Source organism: Botryllus schlosseri, chromosome 8 (assembly GCF_051294905.1).
Source record: "Botryllus schlosseri isolate E-star chromosome 8, Bs_hap1, whole genome shotgun sequence".
In the NCBI taxonomy this organism is placed as follows: Eukaryota; Metazoa; Chordata; class Ascidiacea; order Stolidobranchia; family Styelidae; genus Botryllus; species Botryllus schlosseri.
The window spans coordinates 7,837,599-7,865,415 of record NC_137243.1 but is presented as its reverse complement, the minus strand read 5'-3'; the positions used below and the strand labels follow the sequence as shown (position 1 = coordinate 7,865,415).

The following is a 27,817-nucleotide window of genomic DNA, read 5'->3' as shown; positions in this document are numbered from 1 at the left end:
ATGGACCGGAGCCGGATTGGATATCCGGCCGGATTTTTACAATTTTGGCCGGAGCCGGATCGGAGCCGGATCACTACTTTTTTGATCCGGCCAGAATCTTTATGGATAAGCATGACTTTTATAACTATATAACTACCCACCAACCACACGTAAGTAACCTCCAAGCCAGTGTGAACATAAACGAGGCATATTTATCAATTCACGGAACCTCCGTACCGAGTAGGGCCTTATTTCTGGTCGGACTTTTTCATTTTTGGCCGGACCGGATTGGAGCCAGATCAGTACTTTTCCTGATACGGCCGGAGCCGGATCGGAGCCGGACCAGAGAATTGAACAACCGGATCGGAGCCGGACCAGAGAATTTGTCGATCCGCTCCGCACTACTGCGTGGGGATTGCGTATGGTTCTTACATCAAGAGGCGCAGGATGAAAAATTGTGTAGTAGACAACATTGTCAGAATGAAGCGACACGGTGTGTTACCGGCAGTGTAGGCACAACTTCAGTGTTGTCAGTCAACAATTTCTGCTGTTGAACTTTCTTTCTCCATTCTTGGCAACCTACCTATAGTAAAGACAGACTCTATCTACTCGAGAATATAACAGGAAAGTATCTTTCGTTGTACACTTGTACCGCAACAAATTTTAATTATTTCTACCATCATACGTGATGTATAACTACTGGAATTCTTCATAGGGTTAGATTTCGTTAAAATAATTTTTTCTTCATGTAAAAATTTGTCAGTATTTGAGTGAAAAAGGTTATTTTCAAGCCAAACTACTTCGTAAGGACAAACAGTTCCAACTAGAAATGAAGATCAGTAGTACAATTTTACCATTATGTGGGAAAACACCTAATTTGCATACGTTAGGTCAAAATTTGGTCAAAATTTTGATTTTTAAGGTCAAAATGTTCAGTGTTTTAGGTCAAATAAAATCATGAGTCATCGACGTATATGCCGCAAAAATATCACGGACAAAATATACAGCGAATTTTCAAATATTAAGAGTAGCCTACCTTGCTGGCGATGACTTTTATAACGCGAGACATCGAGTTTGTATATATTCCGGACTGCAAATATCTGCTGTCCAAAAACTCGACACTGACACTCAATCCAGATCATAGGTTATAAGAACTGGGTGGGCAACTTCCGAAGAAATTGCCGAATGGCCCATCGGAATAAGGGTGACTGTAGCAATCCTCGAGACTGGCCGCAGGTGACGGGGTGGCCGAGTGGTTAAGGCGATGGACTGCTGATCCATTGTGCTACGCCCGCGTGGGCTCAAATCCCATCTCCGTCACGGGGGACGTAACTCAGCGGTAGTGTGCACCCCTCGCAAATGTGAGATGGGACGTCTCCATTTATTTGAGCACTATATTTACTTATTTGAAGATTGTCCCATTCAAGTCGAGGCTCCGCAGCTGATCTCGTCCGACGGGGTGGGTGAGTGGATATAAAGCGGTGAACTGCTAGTCCACGGGTGGGTTCGAATACCAACTCCGTCGCGGTGGACGCAGTTCAGTGGTAGAGCGCACGTAGGCCTACGCATGTTTGAGGTTCCGAATTCAGTCCCCGATGTCTCCATATGTTCATGTCAGGGGTGGTAAACTCCAACTGACAAACTCCACTTTACGAACTTGGTGACAGACGTCGCGGGCCGCAAGATTTTATTGTCGACACCTAATATATGGCAATTGATAGCCTCTTAGTAAAATTGAAAAGGCACTAAATCAAAGTAGACTAACGTGTTTGTTGTCTGTTGTTAAAAGGAATCACTGCTTTAACTCTATACTAATTCATCAAATATGTGTTTTGGAATATAGCATGGTGTATAGCAGAGGTCTCAAACACGCGGCCCGCGGGCCGCATGCGGCCCTCGAGACCATTTTGTGCGGCCCGCGACGGCATTTTGGATTTCGAAGTATTCGACAATATTTACCTCCACTTTTTTTTAGAACTTAAAATTCGCTCTAAAACTACTCCAGAAGCCTGAAACTACTCATCAAATCACCCAACTCATTTACAATGCAACATTCGAGGCTTAGTTCGAGGAGTTCCAGGGCCACGAACAGAATAAAATTTGTATTTTCGCAATCAGTACCGTGATAGCTTTCCATTGATATCATATGATATTGCTGGACAAGCCGGTAAAAAATTACCGTCAAATTGCCTTTGACCAAATGGAAAGTGTGACGTAGCCAATTTCACTGAGCCGTGAGATTTACTTGTGTCCACAGTCCACACCATATAGTACACTATGAACAAACTATATCAAACTGAGATGAGAAATGATAAAATATCAAAAGGTCGTAGCTTGCATTGCTTAGCTTATTCAGATATCCAAGCAGGTAGGTGTGGCAATTGGCAATATGTCACCGATTGTCACCCCTTTGATGTATAGTTGGATACATCCTGTGTCATCTTGGGTATCTTTATATATGTCATTATCACCAATTTAATAGGGCGAGTATTAATTAGTCGTAGCCTACGCTTCATAGCTGTAACACCAATGGATTCTTCAGCAATTGCACATTTCTATTGCTATATGGCACAGTATCCATTATGTGAAGTTGTTATTAATCTGTTCCAACATTCGAAGGTAAAATCAAACGCTGATTCTATTTGACTTCGGTAATGACCTGATCAATATAGCCTAGTTATCAGGAGTAGGCCTATGCTCGAAACCCGGAAATAGGGCCGACTTTGAAGTACATTGAAATACCCTATTATTGGTGCTGCGGCCCGCGGCGCCATCAAAAAGTAGGAATTGGCCCGCGAGCACATTTCAGTTTGAGACCTCTAGTGTATAGTATAGTGTTACCATTACCATACGTCCTCCATTAGGACGATGTGTCCTCCTTTTTCAGGTTTTTGAAAATGTCCTCCGAGGACGCCTAAATGTCCTCCTTTTTGGCAATTCGTCCTCTTTTACAGCTTTTAGATCTCAGACAGTGGATAGATTCGAATGAAAATGGGCAAAAATGACGGCAAATAGGAAATTCGTGGTTTGGACGAATGTGCCGATCTTTTTTATTAGTCAACCGACCACGAAGTTGGGAAAATTTACCATTGACGACTGGCACAGGAAAATATTACCACCTCCCGCTAAAAAGTGCTAATTTGCAATCGCACGAGTCTGATCAAAGGAGTGTTTTAATTTGGTCCGGTATATCAGCGATTCCAATCTTTAAAGTACCGTCAATCTTTACCAGAGGTTACTAAATAACCGTGCTTCAACGAGGTAATTAATAATAATGGACACCACTTGCTGATTACCGCACTAATATCATCGATCAAATTCTTTCATTTATAAAAAAGAATTAGCTTCGCGCGACTATGCCCGAAAATCACACTAATTGTTTATCACTTAATTTACGTCATCGAATTTTTCACCCCCCGCCCCCCAAATATTTTTTCTGGCTACGCCCTTGCCATCACTCGCGTCACTACAGGAGTACAGATATGACCGAAAATACGAAGTTATCTTATATGAAGTGTGTAGAACTGGCAATATATTATTTGCCGTCGCATACATACATAGGCCTGCATACTCGAACTTTTCCAGAGGTGGTCAAAGTAGTCACCGTCGCTACTCAAGTAGAAGTAGAAGTAACGCCTGAATTTCTACTCAAGTAGAAGTAGGAGTGGTGGTTCACAAGTAAGTAAGTAAGTAGGTAGGCTATTCTACGCTTATTTTCGCCTTCAAAACTAAAAACTGTCAAGTAGCAGTAGAAGTAGTCTAAAATCATAACTACTTAAAAAGTAGTGTGAGTAGGATAAATATACTTCAAGTACTTCAAAAAGTAGAAGTACTTCGTTACTGACCACCTCTGGACTTTTTACATCAACCATAATGTTGTGACGTGGGATGCTCGAAGCCTAATACTTTAGGGTTAGTATACCGTACGTCCTCGAATTTGTCCTATTTTTTGACTTTTTTGAAAGTATCCTCGGAGGACGCCCAAATGTCCTCTTTTTTGAGATTTTGTCCCTTTTTTATAATTTTGGTTAAATATTGGGCAAAGTTCGATTGAGATACAATAGTCAGCACTGAAGTAACGCTCCGGCGGCTATTTCTGGAGCTGGGCCGGAAAGTTGGCCTCCAGCGGATAACATGAAAGAAAAACTGTATTTTGGGAGTTACGCCGGAAAGTTGACCTTTTATTTTAGTCAACCGACCACGAAGTGGGAAAAATTTACCATATTTTCAGGATTTACCTCCGGTATTGCAAGTCTGAAAATTTTGAAAAAGTGTCCTTTTTTCAGATTTCCAAAATATGATAACCCTGTAATACTTGATTCAGAATAGAATCACTCAGGTAGCCTACTCGATTTTGCCCATCCCTAGTCTTCAACAGTGAGCTTACAGTCTCTTTTCAAAGCGCGTGGCCAATGCATGGCCATTGATGTAGAATTACTGAATACGGCCTGCGAAGGTCTGATAATAATTAGTCACCCACTAATGCACAACTTTTCATTGTCACTTCTGCTTAAAGTTAGGGTTACCATACGTCCTCTTTTAAGAGCATTTGTCCTCTTTTTTGAAAGCGTCCTCGGAGGACGCCCTTTGTCCTCTTATTTGAGAATTTTGGTCAAATTTACGGCCAAATTCGACTGGTATGTCGTAAATCAGCACCGAAGTAGCGCTCCGGCGGGTATTTCGGGAGCTGAGCCGGGAAGTTGACCTTTTTTTTAATTTTCAGTCAACCACCTGATAATGTGAAGGTAAAAACCGTATTTCGGGCGCTAAAGCGAGGAAGTTGGTCTTTTTTTAGTCAATTGACCTCGAAATGGGCAAAATCATCACTTTTTTCAAGATTTTCATCCGGTTTTGCAAGTTTGAAAATTTTGAAAGTGTCCTCTTTTCAGATTTCCAAAATATGGTAACCCTACTTAAAGTCGAGTATTTTGTCTGCACCCTGCAGGAAAACCGATATGCCTTGACCCGATCGCGCACGGAATTTATGACTACAGAAAGCGCACCGTCGCCGCCAACGCCGTTCGTGTAAGGAACGTGCTGATCCGGAGCGTGCGCGGGAATCGATACGCAACCATCGGGAGGGTCGGATCAGTTATGGCTCAATAATGATAGCTTTCTACGATTACATTCGATTCAATGCCTCAGCCCGGCAAAATATTATCCAGTACTTCGCCTGATCATATTCGTTGCCACCTTGATATCGCGTTGTCAACGTCCAGCAGTGATGAGCATCGGACGGACTCGAATAGGATTCGGAATGGATTTTGCTCAATAGACACTTACGTGACCTTTGACACGAACCAATCAGGTTGCAGCAGGATGTAAACAAAGAACAAGGCCGGGCAAGCTTACTATGAGCTCTTATGGGAAAAGGTTGAAAAATGAAGGTTTCAAGTAAAATTGCGTTGAATTGGGGATGACTGGCCTTAATGAATAGTAATAGCGTAGAGCTAGTATGTAGTTGCAGCTTTTAGTCTAGGATGAACATGAATGGTGGCAAGTACGCATCAGCGTGCTGTGTCCAAATACATGGATTTTTGACAACTTTTCGGATTAAGCGACGACTGTTGTATACTATACTATAGGATTGTGGTAATGCATATTTTGACGATTTCATAGGGGCTCCAGCCCTCCAGGTCTCGAGCGAAATTTTCAAGCATATCTCATGTTCAGAAATATATGCTATAAAATACAGCTGCTGCCACACACCACAATTTTGGTGTATTGATTATGAAACTTGAAAGCTATGGAGATTCTATCGAATTTCTGGATTTGAGTGGAACAGCATCTTCTTCTAACACCGCGGAGAAAGCTACGAAGTATTTCATGGAGCGCTACGTACACGACTTAGGGACAAGGACTGAGGAGACAATCCACTCTTTGTGGAAGCAATATTCTAGTGAACAGCCAATGTTATCACAACTTGCGGAAAAGTGAGATATCACACTCAATGGAAATACACGTTCTCAGAAAATCCATTATTGATTCGTCTTGCACTTGTAAGACAGGGTAAGTAAGGAGTAAGATATTTTTTCAGAGATTCCTGCAATAGATATTGTAACCATGATTTATTTTCACATTAGGTTCTGATATATGCTCTCATGCATATGCATTGATTAAGACAATCCAGCACCTGAAGCTACAAGGACTACATTGACAAGCAATCTCTCGACCGTACTCGCAACCGATCAACACCTGCCTCAAGGTAGATTTTGGTGTATCTGGTGTCTTCAGTTTTATAACATTCCACCAAACACAAATAATCCTGGAGAATTGTTCATTCAACAAATTGGGCATCTAAATGAGCTTCAATGCACACCACTGGAATATAGTATGAATAGACAATAGACATGCACTGTTGGTACACATTGACCATGGCACCGCGTAATTACGATCTGTAGCATACTATTAGGCATTACGATATTCACAATGGAACTGAATTTTCACAATTGCCGAAGCCGAATATGTTGCGTCATTCATTTTTAATTTTCAATCTTGAAATAGAGTAAGCAATTAGTCCATATTTGGTTAGTTGATACCCAATGCTGCATAGTATGATACCAGATAAAATTTTATACTCCTTGATTCTTCCGATCAGGTGCTCAATATGAATACGTTGTCTCGCCATCTTGTTATGGAAAAGTCTGGCTCAGGTATTTGACGGTGTGCCAAGTCATGTGCAGGAATATTTAAATCTAGATTCAATTTCTTGATTTCAGACTCAATGGTGAATCCCTTTTCTGCCATGATAGCATTTCCTGGTTCACCATAGCTGAACTCCATCATTTTCTCACATTTCTAGTCGAATCCACATATTTCACTAATATTTCGATCTGAAATGGTCCCTGTGAACAGTTCCTGCACAAAAGTAAGTGCACCACAATCCATCAATCCTTTCAAAGTTGTATGTGATTTATTGACATTCAATTAATCATTCTAGTTTTGAGAAATCATGAATGAATGCAAATGTTGCATTTTTAACAACCACATATCTACATGGCCAAATCGAAATTTATTGAAGCAGTTACATACGGTTGACCCAATGGTTTAATACTATGCTTACAGCAATACTATAAATTTGACGTCAGTAGGATAAGTCTGTCAATTCAGAAAGAATTTAATGTAGTCTAGCATAACATTTCAGCTTCTCCGCATCTTTTGACATTGTGATGCTCCTCTGAGAACTGAACTTCACTAGCAATACTTGTCCGTCAATTTGTAATTTTCCTGGACGAGTTTCCTGTTTTGTGATTCTACTTCTTCCAGAAATTTCATTTTCTTGCGTTTTATCCATCGACTTCCTCTTTCTGCAGCTTCATAAAAGATATCCATCAAGCCTGCACAAAATATATAATATGTTTATTGTACAGAGCAACACTGCTGTGCAGGCACCTATCAAGGCGTACTCGTTCGACTCGTGCAACGAATCACCTCTACCAATTTCAACTATTCATCTCATTATTGAATATATTGCTCTCAACAATTTCAATCCATTACACACCATCAAGCAACAAAACTGGAGTGGAATAAAACGAGACACACACCAAGTCGATTGTGGCATCAAGTGTGACTGCATTTCAGATTGGACATTGTTTCATCTAAATTATGTCACGATTCAATATTTTTGGTACAATAATAGATATGTCATTTTATTAATAAAATGAGAATTCAGATGACTACAAGCAAGTCCACATGCCTTTATCCAGATTTTACATTCTTCCATGCATGTTATTGGCTCTGGGAAAGGTACAAGCGCACACCCGGTCTGGGTAGCCATCTCCAAGTTACACAGGCTATTAGCACTGTGTTTATCCGGCACGGCATTTGTCCTGATTGATTCAATACATGAGGTAGGACAAAAAATGACGATTTCAACTGGGAACGGATCATGTTGCCTAACATACATCATATTAATATGATCATTGAGTATGCAGATAAGTGTCTAGTGTAACAGTAATTTGCTAGATAATGATGCAGACTGTAGTGTAGTGTAGACTGTACTATATACGATTCCATAAATAGACCGCATATAACGCCCAACCCACATAATGAATACCCCATACCCCATATATCCTGACTCAAGATTAATCTCATACATGCTATTCGGTACGACAATCCTATAGTATACGACTAAAGACTAAGGATAATACAGCAATAGTTGCTTCATCCAAAGAGTTGTCAGAAATCCATTCATTTGGACATACCATGCTGATGAGTGCTTGCCAACATTCATGTTTATTGTAGGTTAGAACACTGCAAATACATACTAGCTCTACGTTATTACCGTTCACCAAAGCCAGCTATTCCCAATTCAATGTAATTTTGATAAAAACCTTCATTTTTCAACCCTTTTCCATAAGCGCTCATAGTAAGCTTGCCCGGCCTTGTTCTTTGTTTACATCCTGCTGCAACCTGATTGGTTCGTGTCAAAGGTCACGTAAGTGTCTAAGTTGGATCGGATCCGGATTCTATTACAGATTTTGTTTAGGATAGTTGTAACTTTTGCTTCTGGTCTTTTTAAGATCTGACCAGACGTGACTTCTGATTTCAAGTCAAAAGAAAAAAAATCGTCAACTCGGCAACTGAACACTTCTGATTGTACTGGTAGCACTCTGAAGTTGTTCTGTCAAAGATAGGGGTTACCATATTACGGAATACGAAAAGGAGGACACTTTTTAAAAATCATAAAAGTTAGTTTACCGAAATTGAAAACAGCTTATTTGAAATAGTTGCCGGAAATCTTGTTGTGTTGACTAAAAAGAAGGTCATCACTTTGGCTAGACTTCCGCATTACCCAGATACCCGCTCTTCACGGTCCTTCGTCCAGAAAGGACGACGTTTAGGGGTCCTCGGAGGACATATGATGACCTTAGCAAAGGTCAAGGCAAATATAAATAAGTCAACACTTTGTGAAGAATACGCCCTTGTATCTCAGGTCACCTGTACATTAAGGCATCTTCGGATGTTGTTCGATTCGTATTCTGGACATTATTCGGATTCGCATGGAATTTTAGATGGGATAGCTCGGATTTGGATGGTTAGTTCCTAAGAGTCTGTAAGCTGTCTGACGGATTCTCACCAGAGGTGGTCAAAGTAGTCATCGTCGCTACTCAAGTAGAAGTAACGCCGGAATTTCTACTCAAGTAGAAGTGTTGGTTCACAAGTAAGTAAGTAGGTATTTTACGCTCATTTTTGCCTATAAAACTGAAAACTATCGAGTAGAAGTAGTCTAAAATCATAGCTACTTAAAAAGTAGCGTGAGTAGGAAAAATCGACTTCAAGTACTTCAAAAAGTAGAAGTACTTCGTTACTGACCACCTCTGCTTCTCACAAATCAATATCCCCTCCTCACCGACGTGCAGTCACACATTCAGATGTTCGACTTCCTGGCCAATTTCTGCGATGCATTTGAACCATTCTATGCGCTCGCACACTGCTTAATCTTAAAAGTACGTTGCTTTTCTCCATTTCAGAATACTGCTGAAGGCAGCATCAGAAAGCGACCCGGATTTAGCGATAAAGATATTCTCTCGACATTGAAATGTATCGCAATGCAGCGCGATCTTGATCTAGATGGATTTCTTTGGTAAGGAGAGCAGTAAAACATTATGAAATATTTCAAAAGCCCATTGCTGACATGCAATGTATCCAAGGCCATGGCAAGTACAGGAAAAGGCCACATGATCTGTGACACTGAAGAATGGACTGGTATAATAGATCAATACATTCTAAACGTTGCTCGGCTAAATCCCTTCAGGAAATAATCGGAGATAGGCACAGATTTGAAAGCCTAAATCAGTTGCTTTGCAGACATTAAATCGAACCATTTGTGGCATAGGCACATTCGAATCAACTACAGGTTGACATGATCAACTAGAAGCATATCACTGATGTCCCTAAGTTACAAATTAAAATCGGTAGAAAGTCAGATACACAATCTGTGTCTTCCAATCTCGTCATGTGGATACAATTTACGATGTATTTTCTCAATTACAACGACTTAAGTTGCGGTTCTTCGTAGTTGATGATCTTTGCATGTGGTGCTACTATACACTATGCAGACAATGTCTATCCATGAGGTACAGCATTCTGTATTCCAAAGGAACATAATCGACCGTTGGTCAAAAGAAGACTTTAATAAATTTCAAACTTTTCCATATTCACGTAATGGACAAACTGTAGTTTTGCGACAATGGAACAACTCTCTGCATAAAAACAAGAAATTCAATCAGGAACACTGAATTCACGCTGCCAAACTGAGAGCGCGTAGCAATTGACATGGTACAGATAAACAAACGGCGGTCTTTTGCTGAGAAATTCCGGAACTGAAATCGACCAAGCGACGGATGAAATAGCGCTAATATGCGATCCGATGACGTCAATTATAGGCAAGTAAGCAATACACCGAATCGTACACTTGATAAAACATAGTAGAATATTTTAAAATCATGATAAATCCTCAAAAGAAAATAGAAACGCAAAAAGTAATAGCGAGTAAATCAACCAAAGTACCGACAAATACTGAATAAAATAAGAGGGTAGAATTGATTAGAGTGTGGGAGTAGTGATTAAATGGCACTGCACGCCCACTGTGTCTATAGTTGCGAACAGTCGTGAAATGACACCGGAACCAAGCGGAAAATATCCATTGCCATAATTTGTCAAGTAACTCTCTCCCCAGGAAAGTTTTCACAACTACAATATGTCATCTGTGTAATGTTAAACACGTTAGCCGTCTTCATAGAAATACCCAGACAAGCTATAAATGCACGGTTTCAATTCGTCCTACTGAGAACACCCCCCTGGTTGGTCAATACTACGCAAGCGAAATACACACGTCGCGTTACATTAGGATCGAACAATCGCAATGAGCAGAAATATGCCAAGCTGATCTTGTAGTAGTAAGAGATATCTGTTGATAAATCCGCTGCAAAACATTACACAGGGACAGGGAAATGACTCGTACTTTTTATCTCGACAATACATAAGCCATAGCTGTAGCCAGTATGAACATTTGGATGGTGCTGTGGAAACTAACCTTCTCAACACTTACCAATTGTGACATCGCGGGCAGAGCTGGGCACAACGACTCGTGACAAGCAGGGAGACATGATTTTTTCGAGTGTTGAAGTTATACGCTCCATGCCACCAAGAGTTTATTTATCAATTGGAATCCTAGTTTCAATGCGATGCAATAGGCACTGTCGATCAATTACCATATTATCTTTAATTGATGAACTGGCATTGTTTTCTTTGTGGTCTAATAAAATAGGCCACATACATCAAGTTTTCCATGCCATTCATATTGTTATGACGTCATCGTTAGCAATACTTGATTCTAAATTGAATCACTACGGTACTACATTTTGCCCAGCCCTTTTCATGAGTACAGACAATGTCGCAATGAACAGGGTCACAAAGGCACCTTTCGCCCCCCCCTCCCCTTGGCTATCCCAGCGCTCAATACATATTCGTGGATTGCAGCCGTTACGAGGACATATCCGACATCGATAGCACCATACTGTAGGTAAAGTCTTCGTTGCACACCGCACAATGCACGTTGTAAAAGCCGGCGTCAAATTATTCTCTGCTGTTGCGGAGCTGTTTTAAAACCATCAGCATGGAAGCGTTCTCGTCTTCCAGCAGCTTATTTTCGTGTTTCAGTTTGTGGTTCTCTTCTGCGAGTCGCTTGATGTCCTGGGAAATTTAACAAAGAATAAAATACTAATTACCGGAATGGTCGCGATTACAAGTTCAGACTACGATGGGGTTTTGTTTAAATAGATTCGAAGGTATTTCCTCCTATATTCAACGTGTTGACTTTGTGGTTTGTAATGAACTACTAGAGTTTATTTCGGTATCATCACGTGAAGATATTACATCTGGATATCACATGGATATTAGGTCTTATATGAAACCAGATAGAAATACCTAGCGGTAAATATCGAAGATGCACATTTATACTGTATACATAGTCTTCAAATACATGGTTCTTTATCATTATTCTATTTTCATATCATCATCATTATAATGTACATCATGGCTGAATGTATGCGATTAAAAAATGAATGGTAGATCAGGTTGTATTCCGTTTAGGTGAGTAGGGTTTGCATAAACTGGCCACTTCGGCATCTGACGCACTTTTCTTTCCAACCCTGACCGGGATTGTATAGCACCTAAGATTCAGCCCTCTTACATCTTACACAATGCAGTTTCGATTCAAGAGTCTCAGAAATGGTTCTTGATCAATATTTTCACTTCTCGAGTCAAGTTATGCATCAGTATTTTAGTTGCAAATATAGGATGGCATGACATCTTTTACACGGATACAAGCAACGTTCCCTCTAATTTTTGACGAGTCTGCACACACTCACCAACTCACTGCGCAGACCCTCGGACAACAGTGCGTAACGACTAAAAAAAAGGTCATCACTTCGGACTTTTTGTGCGCAACTTGAATTTTCTGTGCGCAGAGACCGTGCCAGCACTGCGCATTTGCGCAGCTTGGAGAGGACATTGGTTACAAGGGATATTCGGGCTTACACGGATATTCGATCAGACTTGGCCGCATTTCAAACTGACAAAGAAATATTACTTCAAAATTACCTGAGTCACAAGAAATCGTTCTCTAAAGTTACCCTAAAACAAAATACCTACCTCCTCCATATCATCGACGTCTTTCGTTAAATTCCCTATCGTAGTTTCGGCGGCTGCCAATTTTCTGCGCAGTTCCTCGATTTCATTTTTGTCCTGAACGATAAAATATTTCATACAATGAAACAAAAAGAAAAGATTTACACAGTCCTATCAGAGTTTGGCTACAACCACATTCAAGGTTGTTTGTATGGTGTCGAATTCAGCTTCCAAAATGAAATAGCTCCACATTGAAATTTCAAAACAAGGTTTAGTGATATCACAGACTGTTATTCAAGACAAAGCAAAGTAAATTTCATTTTCTCAACCGATAAACTTTGACGATCAAAACATTGATCAATCAAACAAGATCTAAGAGCGCCTCTAATACCTCACATTAGATGGTGCGCTACGATAAAAACGGAGACAGCTATCGAACCAAGAGTAATTGGAAAGCGTTTCTCACAGAAACCTCCAAGTTCAGGTAATTCCACACACAAGGTGATGATGACTCATAAACGTGGAATCTATATTTCATAAATTAGGGTAAGCTACATATCTACACCGCGGCACGAATTACTGTGGACAACACAAACAAAGCGATCCATTAACATGCAAAATCTTTCTCCTAGCACCATGACTCTGTATCTGTGATCCAACTTACGTTGGCGTCTTGTTGCGATAAGTCAGATACGCGTTTTCCCCTTCGTCGCGAAGAATTCAACGATGGAAAACTCGGACTTTGCGGGGAGCTATCGGCGGACAGGAATACATTGTCTGGCTGCGTGGGCGATAGCAAGGTCGATGAAGAGTTTGATGATACTTGGGTGTGCGACGAATATGGAGTATCGTGGGGCCTGGATTTGCTAAAGAAAATATACAAGAATTATACACTATAATTATATTATATTGTATTGATACTTTATAAATTGGCCTGATACGTAGGAATTGGGTGTGCGACGAATAAGGAGTACCACGACGGGATTTGTTAAAAAAATGATACACTATATAATAAATAGGCCTGATACATGGGGATGCATGCACCAATTACAGATGGGTTTGCAATAGTGTACATCATCTTACAAACAACAAACAAATACTATGAGACAAGCAAATAAAAACAGCTCTTCCATGTCATGTAGTACGATAGGCCTATATAAATAATCGTATCAAACTTCCTTTCCAAGACACGATCTGTCGTGGTTTACCAAACAGTACCATGTTATTTTAACTCGAATCACGAATCTATCACATAAGTAGGCTACACTCGCGTTATAAAATGATGGATTGAAGCTGCAAGCACACACAAACTAACGGAGAGACGTAGGGCAAAACTCGTAAAAATTCCAAACAACCTTTTAGTACAAAATGAAGCAGATTTACGGTCTGTTGAGGCAGTTTACTTTTAACTACGCTAAAATTGTTTTTGTGTTGGATTGGAGCGAAACAATGTGGCTGTTAACGGATGGGCTGATGATTACGACCGGTACAGTTATGTAGTTGCATTATTACCAGCTACTGTGGTGCTGGGATGTTCATTCTGGAATATACATAACATGAACAAGATCTCTGCATGGTTTTAAAGGGATTACAAACTTGGTGTCATGGCGCTATTTCAAGCTATCCGGAGACGAGTAGATGTGCCGTAATAAATTTGAATCAAAATCATAGCTACACAGTTTTTTTAATAAACTAGATTAGAATTATTCGCAAAAACTTGGAATTAATCCAGAATAGGAACGGAATACTGTAAAAATCAAATTCAGTTCATATCAAATTAGAGTGTTCTCACAAGTCGAGAATGACAAATGTTTGTACACCCAGCTAGGCTCGTTTCGCACTCAACTGTTATCCTGTAGTATTTTCAGAAAAACCGGATATTAGATTAGAATGAAAATTACAGATCAGATTACCAGCATTTAGCACTAATTAGTCTTATTAATAAACTAAAATTATCTAGTTGTTCTATCGCGAGACCTACGTTCTAATCAACGAGACTCACTTTTCTACTTCAGCACGGACGCGACTGGCCGAAGGAGGGGGCGAGAGTTCGTTTGACACTGTATTTTTCTCAGTTTCCGCCTTACGCCGAGTTTCGTTCTCCTGATTAAAAGAATAAAAAAACTATAATCACGATTTCGATTGTTTCCGCGGCCACGCGCAAACCTTCTCTTCCGGACTGTTCGTCTTCTCGGCAGATTTCTCCTCCTCGTCATCACTACCCTTCAGACGTACGACGCCCGTGCTTCTGCGTTTTTGCCGTAGCATTCTTTTCTCTCTCTGCTGCTTGCCGCGCCGTGCGCTCGAGCTGGGCTTTGCTGCTCTTTGCGACGGCGTCGGCTCTGTATCTGTGCGAAATTAAAGACGGGTTATACACTGCTTTTGATACTTGGGTAGAAGATGCTGTATGAGCAATTTCCAAGACATGCCGCAACTAAATCAAGCAGAATTAGCAATGGAGAACACTCCCTGTCGCTACTCAAGTAGAAGTAATGACACATGTATCTGCACAATTACAAGTGGCAGTAGTGATTTCCAAGATACTTGAAAACTGTATCTAGCGGTAGTCCAAATGGAGAACACTCCCCGTTACTACTCAAGTAGTAGTAATGTTGTATGTTTCTGCTTGATAATAAGTAAAAGTAAGCAAGTAGCGATTCAACTAATCGCTATAGCGATTTCACTGGTAAAATTTACGCAAATCGATCCAAAAACTACTTCTAGTTTACTATATCCAAACCATAAAAAGGAAGTAGTTTTACGTCAAAAGCCGTAAGGAGTCACAGACTACTTGTGCCCTTGAAAGAAGTAGAAGCACACAGTTACTGACCACCTCGGAAATTCAATTATATTTTTTGTGTCGATCATAGACTGTTTTCGATATCGTATTGCCAGTTCAGTCATTCACAGTAGTACGTCACCCTTTGCAAACTTGCAAAGTTCATTTGATTTCAGATATTTATCAAATCAAAACCTCCGCTCGGCTAAGCTCATTTGACGAGGAATTTTGATGATATTATGGTGAAAAACGCGAGACAAATAGGCTAATATAATTTCCTGTGGCTTTCTGGCACATACACACATTGTTTACCATACATCTCATAAGATGACGATTATCTGGCATTAAGAGAGGTAAGAAGTGATCAGGTGAGGATTGATATTGGTCAAAACAGGATTGAAAAGTGACAGACTACAGTTCATTTGCAGGCTTGAGAATTTTCACCAGCAAACCTTGTTTTACAACGTAATTGACTTTCCTTATTAACAACAACATAAAGCATCCAGCATATCAACCATCCTCACCCTCATTGCTCAAAGCAGATGGAGTAATTTCACCCCGTTCCTTTCTACGGTCCGAGAAAACATCTACCGTCATCTTACACTCCGCGTAACACGGCATCAGTTAAATAGGATGCTAACGTCAAATTTTGAATCAATCTAAATCTGATAAAAAGTGATCACATCGTCACAGCTGATGAAACTACCAGTAACCTAATTATACCGCAACAAAATCCGAAAGACAATCAGAGACTAACAAACATGGTGCTGCTCTCAAGTTGACCATAAACAATAAACAAATGAGGAAAGGAATTTGGTCTCTACTTATATGGTGCCACATCGTCGCTGTGCAATGAAAGTAGCTTATGTCCATTTTACACATTAATTTTATACAATACTTTCATTTACTTTCATTCTAATCATCCATATCTTGGCCATGACCAACTTTGAAATAATTATATGAACATATACATGGCAAAGATATTCCAGAAAAATGAAAATTTCACAAAAACTTGATTCGATATACATTTGAAAAATGAATCTTAAAGTATGAAAATGGACGTAAGCTACTCTGATTCCGCTGCGATGATAAAACCAATGCCAACACATTACTCCAATCAGTCAAATGCAACAGAACCGGAAACTATTACATCTCTCCTTAATAAGGATAATTGTGACGCGTCAATCTAACTGTCTAATTGCTCAAGGTAATTATAGAGTACAATACAAAATTGCAAATTGTATCATCCATCGCACATTTTCTAAACTGCAAGCCTGAATAACCGACTACCCCGCACGACAGAGGCCTAGTGCGGAGATTACAGGAACCGTGTGCTTAAATAACGGCAATCAGACGCCGACATACTACGGTGTTCCATGTTTGGTTGTAATAAACAGAAACGCATACAATATCTCGACGGGAATCACGATTAGACTAGTTGGACGTCATCCAATCTTTAAGCGTACAGAACCTATGTCGGCCGTGATCAGACAAATATTTTGAGAATGGCTGGTAAACACATACCAGCGTTACACTACTGGGAAACGGGGTGAGATGATTCATACAAAAATAACACAACCTTTTATAAATAGGTCAAGGTAAGTTTGCAAGAGCGGAAAGTATTCAACAAGCAAGGAGTAACAAAAATGCTGTTATCTACTTATTTCGGCGGCTTTTGCTTATCCTACATAAAACAAACAAGGAAATAGATACTAAACTTGCGGAAGTTGTTGAAGGATTTGTAGAAATCATTCTTCATAACCAAGAAGACTACACACGCTGCTGTTCGAGCAAATCTCTTCCAGGTAATAAAACAATACGAAACACTGAAGCACACCCCGCCAGCCACGCGAATAACTGACACTCATCTCTCAATTTCCTTTTCAATTCAAACAAACCGGATATTCTCCATTTTATTATAACCATCTACTTCAACCACATTAATCCAATCTAACATCAAACTAGAATGTGAGCTGCCACTGGCACTTGACCACACACTGTAAGCTGTAAATACTTGTAAACAATCATCCCACATTGGTTCCTTCTAATTTAAACTAAAGCGGTGACTGGCATGGTTCGCGTGCCCGATAATTTTGAAGGCCTCTTCAAAGCACCCGTCTGTTGTTTATAACATTAACAAACAGCAAGTAATACATCACATAGTCGTAATACATTTCACAATTCATGTCCAATAAATGAGACTGACGTTCAAGTGTCTTTACCACAGCAACAAAGAGTTTGAGCACCGCTCATTCGTCGAGGGCTGCCAATTAATGTAGGATGTGTGGTACACTATGGAATGCGGCCTTGATAACCGAAGAAATAAGATATGAAACCCTTCAATCACTTCGATATACAACCACAGAGCAGACATCATTGGCACTAAATAGAATATATATAATAAGAAACATGATTACAATGACAATTCAAAGAGCTTCTTGGAGGTACAGAACTTCAATATACAATTGAATAATGTATTCATATTGAAATAAGCTCAAATATTTTCGACACTCATCAGGGGTAATCGTCAGTAACTAGTAGAGAATTGGAAAGAAAATTGCATACCAACAATCGTATCACCAAATATGACAATTCAATGTGTGATTTGACACATCGTATACCCCAATTCCTGCTCACTCACAATTACCTGTCATGGAACATTGAAATTGCTGTACTGTAACCTGATTACCCTTATCTAATTGACCTCTTTGAATTGAGTAACCACACCGATACATGCATACACAACAGGAAAACTGAGTTCTCCTTGACAGCTATCTATTCATCATGTTCCGATAAGAAACTTCCAACTATTTCCCACACAGGGGACCTGAGCTAGCAAAAGCTCTTTTTATCAATATTCATCAACACTGTTTACACTAATATTCCCCGCCTACTTGATGCCAGTTCAGCTAAGTGCATTTTGAGAATGCACACGATATAAACAGAAGACGTCACTCACCTTCGTCGTCCATTATTGTTAATACCGTACTTGACCTACGATCACACAGCCTTGCCTGGAGATTCATAATTACCTTGACAGCTGCGCGGATGTATACAGACACTGCAGTTTACATAGCTAAACTTCACAGTTGGCAGTTTTCCCATGATACAGCTCCCGTACAACGTGACCGGCATTAGATTCGATTAAAAGCCTACTGAAGGGTACACATGCATGCTATGTATGTCATCACTTGTCTTCTTAACTACTATTATAACACAGATACTAACTTGCTATCTATAGATGCCACACAAACAGATAACTGCAATTCCACTAGATCTATGCATTCACACTAATCCAAATCAAGCTAACTTTAGCCATTGTGAATATAATCAATTTAGCGAAAGCATAATAGAACAATGTATAGGCCTACAATGTCTCATGTAGGCTACGTCTACACAGTACGGCGATATAAACACACAGATAGCGCAGCATGACAAAGACCGCCAAATATATTCTGCGCTCGAGAACATACAAGTCAACACATTATTCCTTTTTCACAGCAAACCTTATACGGAATATAATAAGACACCGAAACGGGCTATTAAACTGTGTTTTTGTATTCCAAGAAAATCACTTCAATTTCTTCCGATTTGATGACGTTAGAAGATACACTTAATAGCACCAATCAATCAAATTTCTATATAAATACACACAATTATACTCATCAGAGATAGAGTCACAAAGCAGCTTGCACAGATTTTATTCTCCTTTAACCTTGATATTGACTAGCACTATAATGGTGTCACGGAGGAATTAAGGGTTGGCGTGGTGCTGTTGAAATTAAACTCAGATGCACCCGTGACTCATCGACTAATCCCATGCTAGAGAAGAGATGAGCATGGAATGGAAATGAAACGAATTCGGCAATTTGAAACCATCATAAATCTGGATTTGAACTACCGTATTTCAAATCTGTTGGTATCTCAATGACATGGAAAGTGATCACATGAGAAATTTGTGTGAATTACGAACAGTAGGGCTGTGGTGTTTTGAAATGATGAAAATATCAATAAGAACTGATTGATTGATTAAAGAAAAAACTTTTTCTTCATATTTCACTGGCTACCGGTACTTGATGAAAATTTTCAAATTTTTTCTGTCAACCCCATAAAATTGTTAGGCTATCAGTAGAGATGATTGTACACCAAATTTGGCTCCACTAGAAGCGAAGTTATTGCAGTAGAAAAATTTCCAATTCCATCATTTTATAATAATAATATAGTAATAAATAATTAAAGAGAAATACTACCACTTCTAGTGGTTGGAATCGAGCCAAATTTGGCGCGCATCATCTCTACTGACAGCGTAACAATTTTATGGGGTTCACAGAAAAAATTCATGATAAATTCTTAGCTTTCTACTGCAAGAAAATCGCTTCTACTGGTTGGAATTGAGCCAAAGTTAGTGTGCAGCGTTGCTCTCACCAACCTAACAATTTTATCAAGTAGCCAGTGAAATCTGAAGAAAAAGTTTTTCTTTGAACAGCCCTAACGAACAGTCCTGAAAATAAATTAGTGGGGAAGTCGATTAAGGACACTAGTCATTACTTTTTTATAAATTACCCAATTACAGCGTGTATTTTTTCAAACATATTATATCGTGTGCATCTTCATTCCCATATCAAGCAAAAAAAGCTTTACAATTGGCAATAATCCGGTACTGGCCTACACCGTCATTACTGATTAACAGAATATTTGTAATTTTCTAACCTACACAGACCTAATAGGCCTACATGGTGCTGAGAGTCTAACAATCCATCATAACTGGAAATGTACCATGATGTCAACCGTTTTTACCTTCCACTACTCGGAATACCCACATTTTAGTTTCCCACGTTCGTTCAAGAGACACAGGTTTCATACTTAGAGTACTGGCAAGGCCGTAATTACAGCCACATGCCTTGCCAGCTCTGCACTTTCGTTCCATCAAATTCGTTTAAACTTGATTCCGAGTACCTCCACACATTATTGCCGAGCAGTGCACGGTGACCTTCGACTCGTGCGATACCGAGGCTCTTGAAGCCATATTTACAATCCGCGTTATACGTAAATTGTGGTCAAAAATGTTGAGTAGTTTATTAACGACATCTGAGATATCAAATATCCTCTCAGACTTTGACAGCAATTGTAACGGAAACACTTCATCTAGCCTAACTGAAACTTACTCCAGACTAATCTGCTGTCATAGTAACATGCAATGACTGACCAGCACTTCTAAAATATGAAACTGAAAATCCAGTGCAGACAGTTTTCAAGAATTGGGATTTAAAACGCCATAAATTATGTAACCGCGCAAGCGCAAATGCCAAATACTGCTATCAAACATGCAAATAGACGTACCATCGATATCTTCATTTGGAGCAGTTCCATTTTCATGTTTCGGTGTATTAGCGACGGTGCCTTTACCGGAATGGTCCAGGCCGTTTTCTGCTTTGTTCGTTGGGTTTGCTGTTTTTTGTCCAAACGTTGTCGCGGCTTCCACGCGACTGTATGACGGAGATTTTAGGGCAGGAGTTCCAGGAGGCGGTAACGAGTCTTGAATGAATATTAAGTTTAAAGTTAGTACGGTATTATTCAGGGCTCAGAAACGGAACCCACTACACTGCTACAGCTGTAATGCACAGTTAGGCATTCTCTTTAGAGAAGCGGTTCTCAAGAGGTCGGCATCAACTTCTCTGCCAGTCCGTGAAATACATCGGAATTTTATACCTCAATTGTAAAATGCAAGACTACCGTACGAGAGCTTGTCCAATAATTAGAGACATACAACATTTGATTGATACAGAAATTTAGAACATAATTTTGAAGCGCTGTGACTAGTGTAGAGTTCATGGTCTGCTTTGGACTTATGGGCGTCACAATGCTGAAAGTGTTGTACCAGACTTTTTAGAAGTAGCCTATAACCAGTTCTATAGGAAACCTAAGAAAACTTTTAAACAAAACTGAATGAAATTTGAAGAGTGCAACTTGCGACATTTGACAATGTTACAGTGTGTACCGATAAGATAACATAATGGTGAAGCGTCCGGCTTCTTGCTCGGTAGGCCTTGGGTTCGATCCACGCCCGGGTCAGACCAAAGACCTGAGTAGTAACACTGGAATCCATGACTTTCCTGCTTGGCGCTCATGCATTACTGAGATAACATGGAGGGGTGGTGCTAGACTTTAGAAAGCCGTACAAGGCTATATCCACCCTTCCTTGCCCAGCGGCATGTGCAGTATGCACAGAGTCAATGTAGCCTATATGCCGCAAAAACTTCATGGACAAAAATAAACCATGTCCATTACTTTCCAACAGCAAGGTCACATCTCTTTCACAGGTTTACGGTAAAAAAGGAACTTTGCAAATGCAAGGGAATATCAATCTGGATATAATATAATACGGGAATATCGATCGTATTTTGAAGGTAATCAACAACAATGCTGTCAACGTGAACCGTTTGTGATACTGTCAATTTATTTTTGCAAGCCCAGTTCGAGTAGTCCAACATTTGAGCAACGGACATTTCACAAGTGACAAATAATTAAAAACCGAATCTCAGCAAATACCTTTCACTTTGAGCTGCTCGAACGTGGCTTTCATTGAGCCGACAAGATTCGATTTCATTCTTAAACCGCCCGGCGCTCGATTGCTATCTGAAAGATAATGAACGGTTACCTCAAAGTGTATAATTAACATACAAATAACCGGGCTATTATTTCATGGATGAAGTCACATATGGAATGAGAGCTCTTTCGAAACCGGTATTTGAGTGAATTAATATCAACGACACAGCAGTGCATCCAGATAACGTGTTCCATTCTGACAACCCGAAAAAGTATATCTGTATTTCTCACGCTCCATGACACTATTTTTCGCATTCATTTAGCAGGTCAACATACAATGCAGATAATTCTGATGAGTTTTCGCGGGAAGAAGTTGAAAGGTAAATATTGGGCTATAGCTTTGTGACAAAACCGATCTCTAATTGTATGCATCCCGGCAACATTACCTATTGAGTGTTTGTTATGACGACAGTTTAAAATTGCAAACAAATCATACTTGGTCGATGTGATCCCCCTGCACTTTTTGTGTAGTTGCTAATGTACGACTCCAAGCGCCTGGAAACTTCATTGCTGTTATTTCCATTTCCATTGGCTTCATAGCCTGAATCGGTAAAAACGAGCCATAAAATAAACTAAAAAGGCACGGTTTAGCAATGTGATGTTGGTTTTCAGCGTAGGCCAAAAAAAGCCCCGATGATCAGTCAAAATACATTGATTAGCTCACAATCTCATGATCAAAATTGAATCAGATGAAGGATCATGAACATTTCATGATCTGGATTTGCTATATCTCGTATTGTTATTGCATAATGTTGACAAATGCAACGAAAGGATAAGTTATCAGGAATGATTGAAGGAATACCACATCCGTGCCTCCAGGCAATAAGATACTGGAGCACATTATTTGTACATTCCTTTAGATACAGCCCGCGAGTTATTCATCAAAATGGTCCACTCCCAATAAGACCAAAATAAATCCTACAACAGTAAACTAACACATGAAATGAAAAAATAGAACTTCATGAAGCGTCTGGGAATTAGGATAAAAGGCAGAAATTTTCAGCTCTCCGATCGACCGCAGTCACCGCAATTACCCACGGCAACAGCACGCAAATGCACAAGACACAGTGCACTTACAGAAAATCATTTTATGAAAATGTACCTTACATTTCCAATAATGCAATGCACACTTGCAAAGGTGTCAAACTCAAGTTACTTTTTGGTAAACTTCAGTTGTGCTACTACTAGGACACCTCAACAACAGGTACTGATTACACCATTGTGACCAGTGGCGAACATGAATTAGGCACTTGGGATGCAAGTGTGGGAAGATATAGCATATGCTAGGTCCTATGGAAAATCACCAGTCCCACACACTAAATTGATATTTTACGTGAAGAGAATAGCAATAAAGCAATAGATTTATTGTTATAAGAATACTGAATTCGACTCAAATCAATGGTCAACGACACTGCCCTATGTCGGGTTCAAAATGAAGTATCTATGTCTCGTCTACGGTAATTGTTTTCGCTAAATTCTATACTTGGGACTTGGGAGGATTAAATTACGTCTTCTTGGTAATAGAAATAAGACTCGCAAATGCAATGCCACACAAGGAGAATACCAATGCATTTAAGGAAGTAGGCTATCAGATATGAAAAAGAAAGTCACTATGATAAAACCAGAATTAGGAATGTTGAACCAATAAAGGCATACCCCATACTCTGAACCAAGGCACACAAATCTTCAGTACATAATTTCCACTCAACAATATCAATGGTATCCATTATGTCAAATTCCTCGACAATCCTGACATTATGATCTAAATTTAGGCTTCTTGTCTTGCCTATGATCTTATGAGCTACCTTCAAAAGACATATTCGAAATATTTTTAAATGGTTCAATGCCGTTCAAGCCTCGTGAAATATAAAATTGATTTTAGGTCCACAAGAAGCAAGATAGATCATATTTACCAAATCACCATTATATCCATAAAATCATGCTTTGAGTTTCTACTCACTGTAGTCTCTTATATAGGTCCATTACTGCGAAATTACGATTATGATATCATAAATCAATGACAATATCATATTATATCTTTTGCTCGATGACATGAACACAAATTATGATTGCCTTACATGGTTCGTCAGGTGGGGTACCAAAAATAGTGGGCGTGAATTATCGCATAGCAAATATGAACACAATATTTCTGAATTCTGACCCAATAACATGACTAAAGATTACACAGCCCTTTATTCATTATTCCTAAAATATTGATAAAAATCCAACAAAAGTTGATATCAAATATTCAAATATACAATATCCCTGTCACCAAACAACAGTGGCATGCTTCAAACTAACACACTGAATGGGTTCAGTTAATTTCATGATTATGATGATGTGCCTACTGTAATTCATAATCACGTAGTATCAGGCTATCAGCAATCAATTTACATGTGTCATCTATCTGCGACACATGTAAATTATGTAAGCTTATGTAGTTGCGTAATATCAACAAGATCTTTGTTTAGTAAAGAAATCAGCTCTGTTTAGTCAGAAGCAAAATTTGGCGTCTTCGAAAATATAAATGACATGATAGAGGTCGAACACCGCAATTTCATTACGACATCGCAACAACCAAAATTCGGTCCAACACTTATTTCAAAACTATGAACAGATTTGACGTCCTTGGTGGCCACAAATAATATAAATCAAAACAAACGCATGACATTCATAATAAGGCACAGAAGATCAACAATACACGAAAGGCAGGAAGCAAACACAAACAACAGCACTGATCATGGCATAAAGCTCTCACACATGCCCCAAAATCAGAACATAAAGCACATTATGCAGGCAACTATTATTCACTCACATTTACCATCTTTATTAACTTCTGTCCCTCTGTAGCAAGATTCAAATGAGAAATATAACATTGATATAAAAATGGTTTCAGCCGAAACATAAATTTCCATTGGGGGAGGGGGTAGTTGGGAGCTGAGTACTTCTACTTAAGTAGTGAACTGAAAAGAGATCATGAAAAAGTTTTTTTTCCAACGTTGGCTTGACCAAGCGCAGATAACGATATAATGTAGTTCAATATTAGCCTATCTATAACGGTTTGGAGAATGCATACCAATGTGTTGTTACACAGAGCTGAAGCATGGTAAGAAGTAGGAACTAACACGGTTTAATACTAGCCTATGATATAGCTTTTATTTACCAATATCACCACATACACATGCTCTTGTAGATATAATCTGGAAACAGTCTGTATTTACAAATGATTGACTGGAAGCACTCGGTTTGGTGAAGCTTGGACTTGAAGTGTAGGGAATAGCTTTGAGTGTTTACAAAGCAAACACTTGTAGGTTACAGTAGCATATCACAAGAGGAACTAATCCTTGAATAAATGACTTATCAAATAGATTGTGCAGTGAAACGTTAAAAATTCAAGAATAACTTACGGTCTGTTGAGTCTTTCCTCTGTGAGCTTCTACGCTGCCCGCGATCGCTGATGGAATTGTTTCTGGACCCGTAAAGACTCATTATGAGGCCTTGGCAAAACTAAATGTGCACCAAGCAAATACCAAATTGACTAGTGTACAGTAAAATACCTGGTAAAACAGTCATATATCATTAAAGGCACTTCAAAATGATTATGAATAAATAGGCTATTACGAATGCTGCATAAAGAGTCAATCGACTCAAAAATAGATGGCATGGCAACCAGATATGACATAGAAATGAATCGATTTAGCAGCCCTATTACAGACATAACTTGGTCTACATTTCAAATGATCAATAGGCAATCCATTGTTTTGATTCCAGCAATCAATAAGGATGATCAGCTATAGATCGAAGGCAGTCCGTCAAGTTTCGCTACGTTGTAAGCATGGCAAAATCTTGGAAAGAACTCACTGAAAACTACTGCCTAGGCCTACAAGGAGTATCACTCGATGAATGTTACCTAGTCATCGCTGTTACCTCATTCGAGTCATATTTGGTTAAGTGCTTATAGGTAATGGTCAAGAAAAGCAAATACAGTCTTTGATGACTTTGGAAATATATTAGTTTTGCTATTGCAGTTGCTTTTAGAAGCTATAGTCAAGTCTACATCATCATCATCATCATTGGTTTATTAGCAATTTTATCAGTTCAATACACCACAAAAAATGCGATACAATGAAAAGAAAGGAAGATGTCGAAGCGACTAGGAGTTGTCTATGGAATCGGACACCCACCTTGGCCTAGGCGATGTAAAGAGGAGGCATGCACACTGAATGAAAGTAAAGAAGATAGTATAGAAAAAGGAATAGGATAGGTCAGTCGTGGTCCGGTAATCTTGAGGATGGACTGTATTTATTTAGTAGTAATTGCTTGTATTTCGACTTGAATGTGGACATGCTCCTCGACTGCCGGATGGCCGGCGGGATACTGTTCCACACATTAGGTCCGGCATATTTGATAGAGCGATGATCTTTTCGGTCGATCATATGATATTTGGATGACATTGATAGCAATAAAGCGATATTCAGCTAAATGCTACATACAATTCATAGAGGTCAACATCGGAAATATTCAAACACTTATTTTAGCATGAAATGAAAACATATCATCGCGACTCGCAGTGCAATCAAGTAGCTCATGTTCATTTCACACATTTTAATAGAATTAACTTTACGTGAAGTTTTCATCATCTTTCACGTTGCGTTGCCACCAATTCCACTCTGGGATACCACCGCAATGATATGCAAACAATTTTAGTCGCCATCAAGGGCCTTCAAGTATAGGCCAGTGCATTCAGTCTGGCTATTTTAATCAATTGCTGCATTCGTTACACGAGATATATTTCTACTGATTCTACGATTCTCATGGCATAGTGAGATGTATATGAAGCGAAACAACACTATTGGATTTCGTGTAGATTGTTTGGCTTGAGTAAATTAAAATTATAACAACCCTCTTTTTGTGTTGCTTTGAAATATTTGGCTAAGGAAAGATGTTATGAGAAATATTCGATTAAGACTGGTTCACTGTCACCCTACTTTTGTGGATTTTATCGCTTTGAAACATCACGAGATTGTGAATCTCGAAATAAAACAGGAAGAGAACGGGTCTGTCAATAAAAACCCTTGTCTAACTCTAAAGACTAAAGCTAAAGCCTATACTTATATACTCGATTGAATGAGTTTGAAATAAGGCATGAACGCAGAATCATGATGTAAATAAATATTCACATAAAACGGACAATAAATGAAAGGTTAAGGCGTGCGTTTATATGAGTAACAAACAGGTATGGCACCGAGCCGAAGATTAAAGCAAAATCAAATCGGTACAGCGTATACAAACTGTCCGCAGTTCAGCCTATACTGCTGTACATAATGGATAAACGACCTGCCTGCATGGTGAGATATATCAATCTGAAAATCCATATATCTTCCTTTGGTTATTCATTCTTCCGCTCATCTGCTTTTCGAAATTTCGTGACAACACCAAGCTGGAAATTCAAGGTATCGTCAGTCAAGGCGGCAAAGGGCGAACTCACAGCCAAGTTTAGTATCCAGATGCAATCGAAAACAATACCGCACGCTTACGACACTGTCCGGTAGACCCAGACACGCATTCTATTCACTAGATGACGTAGAGCTGTAGGTAGCCTGGTAGGTAGAAGGCAATCCGACTATAGATAACTAACCTACGGAGCATAGAAAAAGTATCAACAGCGCAGCGTTTCTCTGCGACGCGACTGCACAGTGCACAAGCACATTGCCACTGCCGCGACGTCAGCTGATCTCACTCTCGCCGCGCAGTCCCATCCTTGCTTCTGAGCTACTCTCTCATTTCGGCAGAGAGCATTGTTGCGTCACACTGCCAATC

At 39.5% G+C, this 27,817-nt stretch overlaps 1 protein-coding gene, 2 long non-coding RNA genes and 1 other non-coding gene across 4 annotated transcripts; 2 read left to right on the top strand and 2 right to left on the bottom strand.

The window, feature by feature from the left end:
* Nucleotides 1–1,217: 1,217 nt before the first annotated feature.
* Nucleotides 1,218–1,299, top strand: Trnas-gcu (transfer RNA serine (anticodon GCU)). The gene has a single exon. It is a non-coding gene; the product is annotated as a tRNA-Ser (tRNA).
* A 4,089-nt stretch (nt 1,300–5,388) lies between these two features.
* Nucleotides 5,389–8,421, bottom strand: LOC145444141 (uncharacterized). The gene is made up of 2 exons (XR_013916616.1): nt 7,524–8,421; nt 5,389–7,454 (listed from the first exon to the last, which is right to left on the bottom strand). It is a non-coding gene; the product is annotated as an uncharacterized LOC145444141 (long non-coding RNA).
* LOC145444140 (uncharacterized) lies at nt 5,849–7,486 on the top strand. The gene is made up of 3 exons (XR_013916615.1): nt 5,849–5,988; nt 6,063–6,184; nt 7,350–7,486. It is a non-coding gene; the product is annotated as an uncharacterized LOC145444140 (long non-coding RNA).
* Nucleotides 8,422–10,096: 1,675 nt separating the features above from the next.
* LOC145444139 (uncharacterized) lies at nt 10,097–27,542 on the bottom strand. The gene is made up of 9 exons (XM_080322064.1): nt 25,405–27,542; nt 22,434–22,538; nt 21,941–22,027; nt 20,732–20,926; nt 14,779–14,960; nt 14,615–14,715; nt 13,277–13,478; nt 12,637–12,729; nt 10,097–11,676 (listed from the first exon to the last, which is right to left on the bottom strand). The coding sequence occupies exons 1-9, from the start codon at nt 25,484–25,486 to the stop codon at nt 11,560–11,562; spliced, it is 1,164 nt and encodes a 387-aa protein (XP_080178190.1). The 5' UTR covers nt 25,487–27,542; the 3' UTR covers nt 10,097–11,559.
* Nucleotides 27,543–27,817: the final 275 nt, after the last annotated feature.